Source organism: Lucilia cuprina, chromosome 6 (assembly GCF_022045245.1).
Source record: "Lucilia cuprina isolate Lc7/37 chromosome 6, ASM2204524v1, whole genome shotgun sequence".
Lineage (NCBI taxonomy): Eukaryota > Metazoa > Arthropoda > Insecta > Diptera > Calliphoridae > Lucilia > Lucilia cuprina.
In genome coordinates, this window is record NC_060954.1 from 2,677,858 (window position 1) to 2,685,373 (window position 7,516).

General features: G+C 26.4%; 1 protein-coding gene across 1 annotated transcript in view; it reads left to right on the forward strand.

The window, feature by feature from the left end:
• The window catches only part of LOC111677400 (general transcriptional corepressor trfA), a 55,470-nt gene that overhangs the window by 16,651 nt on the left and 31,303 nt on the right, over positions 1 to 7,516 (forward strand). Inside the window, exon 2 of the mRNA XM_046955714.1 lies at positions 386 to 424. Coding sequence (XP_046811670.1) covers positions 386 to 424 — 39 coding nt within the window. The remainder of the gene's footprint in view (positions 1 to 385; positions 425 to 7,516) is intronic.

A 7,516-nucleotide genomic window follows, 5' to 3' on the forward strand; every position in this document is an offset into this window, starting at 1 on the left:
TTCTAGTTCAGTTCTAGTTCAGTTCTAGTTCAGTTCTAGTTCAGTTCTAGTTCAGTTCTAGTTCAGTTTTAGTTCAGTTCTAGTTCAGTTCTAGTTCAGCTCTAGTTCCGTTTTAGTTCTAGTTCAGTTCTAGTTCAGTTCTAGTTCAGTTCCAGTTCAGTTCTAGTTCAGTTCTATTTTAGTTCTAGTTCAGTTCTAGAGCTCTTTGCCGATACCAAATTTAAAGAAGATATAGTTTAAAATTGAACATATTGCAGGCTTAAGTTTTAGAAGTTAAAGTTGCCCACCACTGTTTCAAGTTAATGTTAAAATATATGTATCTACTTATAAAAATTTTCATTTGAGTGAATTGATACAACTTCATACAGCTCTTAAATCTATAAAGATTTATACTATTTTTTGTATTCGTTACTTTTAATACAATAAATATTCCCTAAAAAAAGTCTAACATTTGTAGTCTTATTATTATCTTCATCATCATCATCGTCAACATTTCTATAAAATAATCAAAAAAAAGCAATGCCTGCTCTACTCCTATTATACACACCCTCATAGCTTAACAAATTTTGTAAATTGAAAAAGGATGAAACACAAGTAAAAACAATAAAAATCTACGCATGTTCTCTATAAGTGAAGAATAAAATCAAGAACAAAATTCTTAGAAAAAAAAGAAAACTATTGGCAATAGTAAGGAGGAAAAACCATAAAATTTTATGACAACTAAAGCAATTTATTAAAGGGAAATTGCAAATATTAAATTAGAAACAAGTTTTTAGAGGGAATTTAAAAAAAATCATAAAATTTGATTTTAAATTTAAAACTGAAACTATATTAAGTCCATAAAAGCCACATTAGTATATATAACTTTAACATTACTCTCTATTTCCAAAATATTTTTTTTTTATTTTGGCTCTAACCCATATTTTGCCTACAATATTTTTTTTAATGTTTTCCCCGATTTTGCTAAATATTGACCTAATTTTTCTGTTTTTTTTCTTTATTTTGTATAAATTTGTAGGAAAACAAATACATTTCCTTCGTAGTTTATGAAACAAATTTATATTAAAGAGTATGTTTCCCTTACAACGCTCTTTCATTTATTTTGTTTTTTTGCAATAGTTTCAGTCTTTTTTCAAAAATGCAATGATGTGTTAACAAAAATAATCACTCACTTTGTCAAACCTTTACAATAATAATACAAAGAAATAAATAGCTACTGAAAGCAGTTAAAAAACCCGATAGTTTTAAGAAGTTGAATAAATTTTTGCTATATTTACTATGAGTAAATTTTTGCTATAGTTGCTTAAGTAAAATTTTTGTTTTATTAACTACTGCCTATTACCTATATTTATTAGGGTTATTTGCAATATTTACAATAGTAAATTGTTAGCAAAAGGAGCGCTCAGTAGGATCCTCTATAATGGAAATATTCTTATGTCTTTAGTATTTTTATAACAATGGATTTCATAAAATTAACTTTTTTAAGAAATGTGTTTAATAATAAAAAGGTGATGAGCTTCAAGTTGGCGTATGAGTGATAAATAATTTCGTTGTGATGTAAAGAAATATTAATCATACGTAGTGGGTGTTGAAGGAAAATAAGAAATATGAATTTGGTCATATTTAGTTTAGTTCACTAAACTAACTAACTAATTAACTAACTAAGTAGCTAATTAACTAACTAACTAACCAACTAACTAACCAGCTTTTCCTTTTCCTCTTTAACCAGTTCTTTGCTCTGCCGGGTTCATATTTCAGTTGGATACCTCTGTTTGAGTATGTGAAGTGACCGTAGTATATTTTATATTTCTACAGGAAATTCTAGAAAATTTTTTCTTCTCTTTTTTTTATATAAAAAATTATACACATATTGCAAATCAAGCGAAAATAAATGATTATGGACATTATTATAAATATAGTTGATAGCACATTTTTCTGCTGACTAGAGCAGTTATTAGAGTTAAAGTTATGCTATAATAAAAGCTATAATAAACAGTAGTTAAAGTTGAGTAGATTAAATGTAATCTTTTATGAGTATGAAAAGTTACTAACTAAAATTACGTTAAATAAGATATTCAAACTAACATAATTTAATTAAATATTTTTTATGTTTAATCAAATTTTTTCTTGATTAAGATTTAGTTTTTTTTGTAATTTTTTGAGCCTGCCTAATGTAGTATTTTGTCTATTTGGTTAAACACAATTGGCATATTTATAATCAGCTTAGGTCTATTGTTGTTCCATTCTATCGGTCTCTCTATATCATACATAAAGACAACAACAATAAATGAATGAATTGACTGACTGAATGAATGGTTTGGTTTCTCAATTTCCATCAAACTGACACCGAGTGACATATGAGCACATTAGTGTAAATCTAAAAACAACAATACTAGGCTACAATGTCTATACAAACAATAACAAGTAAGAGTAAAAAGAAAAACAACAACAACAAGTAACTAAAAATACCAGTTGATTTACCTTTCAAACAATATTGAAGAGTAAAATTACATTCAGCTTAAATAGCAAAACTCTTAACCATTCATGTAGTTGTATTAGTATTAGTTATGCGAGGGTGTGTGTTTTTGTTTGGGTCTATTTTTATTCTTTATTTTGCCTATTTTGAATAGTGGTTCTATATTCGAAAGGGTGAGGAGAAGAATGGTAGGTTTGTTACTTATTTTTTCTAGATTATTTACGCTTGATTTGTGTTTATTTGTATTTATGTGTTAAATCATCTAAGTTTGAGACTGTATGTGTGTGTTAGGTTTTTGCTCTTTCACTTTGTTGCTGTGTTTATGGTTGAGTATGTATGATGGAAAACCTTTATTTTTGCTATGTTAGTGAAAAAAGGCCTTTTTACATTCAAAGGGATCTTTAGACGTAAGTTTGTATTAAGGAGAGTTTTATAAACTTTAATTATATCAAAAAAACATATTTAAAGCGGATAGATCAATGATATTCTCTACAATAAACTTTAAAACCATTTTAAAACTGTGTTCTGGAACCTAAAAGTTTTTTAAACTTAAACTTTAAAAAGAGCCCTCCCTAATACTTATATATACTTATAAGTACATTACATTGTTTTTACTTTAACTTATTTCCTTATTTTTTTTCTTTCTACTTTTAAGGTAATTCATTTATTTTTATTTATTTTCCTTTTTATTGTTTTCCTTTCACTTATTTGACTTAAGCTGTTATTTTGTAATTTATTTGTTTATAGATTAGAAATACAACAATAACAACATTTTTTTATTTCACTTAAGCAACAAAATTTTCTCTAAATGAACCTATTCCATCACTTTTGCCCCCTCTTCTGCTTAACCAAAAAATTGATTGCTTATTTAACTATAAATCAATGAAGCATTTAGCTAATCAATAAAATAATAAATAATAAAAAACAGTAACAACAATATACATATAATATTTTCATGCTTAAATTATATAATAAATATATTTTTTATGACTTTAGTATTTTTATAACGTTAGATTTAAATGCTTTCATAAAGTTAAATTTTGTAAGAAATGCGTTTAATAAATAAGAGGTGATGAGCTGTAACTGGGCGTATGATTGATAAATAATTTTGTGGTTAAATGAAGAAATATTTATCATACGTCGTGGGTGTAGAAGGACAATAAGAAATATATATTTGGTTGTTATTAAATTTAGATATTATAGCCTAATTTAAGAAATACAGTTTTAAATATAAAAAAAAGTTCAGTTCTAGTATAATGATTGATAAATTATTTTGTGGTTAAATAAAGAAATATTTATCATACGTCGTGGGTGTAGAAGGAAAGGTAGGAAGGTTGTTATTAAATTTAGGTATTCTAGACTAATTTAAGAAATACAGTGTTAAATCAAAAAAAGTTCTAGCTCAGTTCTAGTTTAAATCTAGTTCAGTTCTAGTTCAGTTCTAGTTCAGGTCTAGTTCAGTTCTAGTTCAGTTCTAGTTCAGTTCTAGTTCAGTTCTAGTTCAGTTCTAGTTCAGTTCTAGTTCAGTTCTAGTTCAGTTCTAGTTCAGTTCTAGTTCAGTTCTAGTTCAGTTCTAGTTCAGTTCTAGTTCAGTTCTAGTTCAGTTCTAGTTCAGTTCTAGTTCAGTTCTAGTTCAGTTCTAGTTCAGTTTTAGTTCAGTTCTAGTTCATTTATAAACTTCCCAACAAGTTAGAAATTCTTTATATTCATATAAAAAACTAATAAGTCTTTTGTTGGACGAACGAACGAACATTTTATTAAAGACCCCAAACCAGGTAAACAAAAAATACAATTTCATAGTAATACAAAAAAAATGTAATAAAAGTTTATGGTTTAATTTCAACTACAACTATAGTGAAAGTTTTTAGCCAAAAAATAAGAAATTGAGAGAAAAAATAATATGAAATAACTACAAGAGAGAGAAAGAGAGAAATAGAAAAAAACTCGTTAAATAAGCCCTGTATACATAATAAAAACCAAAACCAACACACCCATAACAAAAACAAACATTTACTTAAAAATACATGCAGATTTGTATATATGAGAGTATATGAGAGTTTATATGTATATGGATATGAACAAAACCTCTATTAAATGACTGTATTGACGTTTATTTACAAGTGTTGGTGTTAAAATTAACTTTGGTTTTTGTATGGATACGAGAGACCCGGCTGGTCGCAGATCTATTACAAAGCTACAGGTTCAAGTGTCTAAGTATTATTTAAGGTACAGAGTAAAGAAATGTTTGAATTGGTCTCCATTACTTAGATTACTTGATGGCAATACAGAAACAATGCATTTTTATCAGCTTTTTAAAAGAGTTTATCAGTAAAATTTCTATCTTCTAAAGTTTGCTGGGTTATAAATATTTATATGTATTTTTGTTTGTGTACTTGTATGTATTTGTATTGTTTATTTTGTTTATATTATTGTATTAGTTTTTTTTCGGCCATTGATCGGTTGGCATTTATTTGCTTTTTTACAATAGGGGGCAATAAATAGATGAAAAACTGAAACAATTTCGTCATGAAAATTTTCACTAAAAATTTTAATTTAAAATTTTACAGAAACTTTAAAATTGTAAAAAATAAAATTTTTATAAAAAAAAAATTCCATTAAAAATCTCTATTGCTCTATACTGTACCACAAAGTTAACTGGTTTCAGTGTAGGGTTTGTATATATTTTATTATAATTTTTGTTTTAGCATGTGTTTGCTGTTCATCGCAAATAAACCGGAAGTGTTTATACGTTAATATGGCTACTTTTTCAGTTACAGTTTTTATTTAGATTTTTGCTGTTTTCCCTAGCTCCTTTCATCCTTCAAAATAAATTGAGTATTTTTATTATTAAACCATAGAGTTTGTATGTTTTCCTGGGAAACACATACATAGTTATATGACTGTAATTGTTTTTCTTGTTTCCTTTTTTTTGCTATTTTATATTTACTTCCTCTACATGAATAACTTGGCCCTTAAAATGATTAGCATTTTGGGCTTTTTTATATTTTGTTACTATTTTTCCTTTTCAAAACAAGGTTAGTAGGCCTCTACAGGGACAGTTGTTAATAGTTTATGGGGTTAAACAAAGTTTGGGAAAAGTTAAAAAAATGGAAAATTTTTAAAAGATTTTTATGTAAAGTAGCGATGAAGGATATTTAGATTAAAGAGTTCCCATGATGGTAATGAAATTTAAAAACAAAAAATGAATTTTATATAATGATGAACACGTAACCAGGTAATTGATAATAATTCTAATTAGGTTTCGTTTATAAGTTTAGTCCTGAACTAGAAATGAATAGTTTATAATCTGTTTACGTTAATAGATATTAAATTTATTAAATTATGAATTTATTTCAATTTTTTCTTCTATATCGCAAAATATTTTATAATCATAGAAAACTTTATTTAGTTTATAATAAAATAAACATTTTCTAATTCAATATTTCTTTATGATAGTTCAATTTCATTAAAAATAAATCAATTGCATCCGCATATTTGACTTAACAAATAAATAAATCCAAGAAAAATCTTCTAACAAAAGTGGGCGTATGATTAATATTATTTGTCATAAAAATATATTGCATAACTCATACGCTTTACAGTCTGTTGACATAAAATAAGCAAACTATTTATTATATTTAATTAAAAATATATTGATTTTTTTCTCTAAATAAAACAATAAATATTTGTATTTTTCGTTATCAAAAAAAACACCAAATTGCTTTCATTTTCTGGCAAAAAGTGATATTTTGTTCATATGGTTGTTATATATTCGAATTTTTCTTTTTTTCAAGTATTTTGTATTTCTAGTTCAAGCTGTTTTTCTTTTTTTTATTTAATAACTTAAAGTTTATTTGATTTCTTTACTTCTACTCAATTTCAAGTAGCACTTACTTAGTTTCTTAGTCATAGTTGTTGGCTTTTTCTTAGAATTTTTTTATTTCTTTATATATTTTTAAGTTTATTTGCTTTACAACAAATCAACAAGCATTTTATGCTCTTCAATTGAATCTCTGTTTCGTTTTCCTTTATTTTTAAGTTTTTTTTTCAGCTTTTGTATACTTCCTCTTAAAGTTCTTTTTTATTTTGTTGGTTGTAATCTTGAAAGAGTTGTTTGTTTCTAGCTGTATGGATTGTTGATTTAGTTTGTATCTTCCTCATTTTTTTTTGCTCTTCTTACCACACTTGACTTTGTTTCTATCTTAACTTATAAACCGCCTTTGGTCTTTTTTTCTTGCTTCATTTTTTTTTGCTCCATTCCTGTCTTATTATTTGTACCTTCATGCGGCTCTTCAACTCTTAACACTTGGCAGTCACTTGTAAGTGTATGTGTATATGTATGTGTCTCTGTCAAGATACTTAAGAAAGATTTAAGCACTGTACAACTGCAACATCAAGTACTTTTCAAATGACGAAGATGATAATGATGGTGATGACGATGACGATGACAAAGATGTTGCTGCTGCTCTTCTTAAGCAGCAAATGCAAAAAAATATGTGTGTATATAAAAAAGTGAACCTGTTCTTACCGTGCAACATTATGCACTTAAGTTATATTGGTGGTTGTTATGTTGCACCATGTTTGTCAAAATATAGGAGTACGTACGTATGTATATTTAATACTGTTGTCTTGACATATGTATAATGTCTGAAGTTGATCGCTTTTTCATGTTTGTGTTTTTAAGAATTTTTTATACAAATTGAGAAAAATTCTTGAGAAGAACTTATTAAAGTTGTTTGTTTTAGATTTTCTTTAATATGGAAAAAATAAACGGAAATTGTTCCAATATTTGCTTAATTTAAATGAGTTTTATATAAAAAGATAAAAAATGTGGAAAAAATAAACATTAATAAAAACTGAACATCTTAGTCTAAGTATATGATTGTTTTAAGTTATGTTTTATTTTGGTTCTAGTTTAGTTCTAGTTCAGTCCTAGTTCAGTTCTAGTTCAGTTTTAGTTCAGTTATAGTTCAGTTCTAGTTCAGTTCTAGTTCAGTTCTAGTTCAGTTCTAGTTCAGTTCTAGTTCAGTTCTAGTTCAG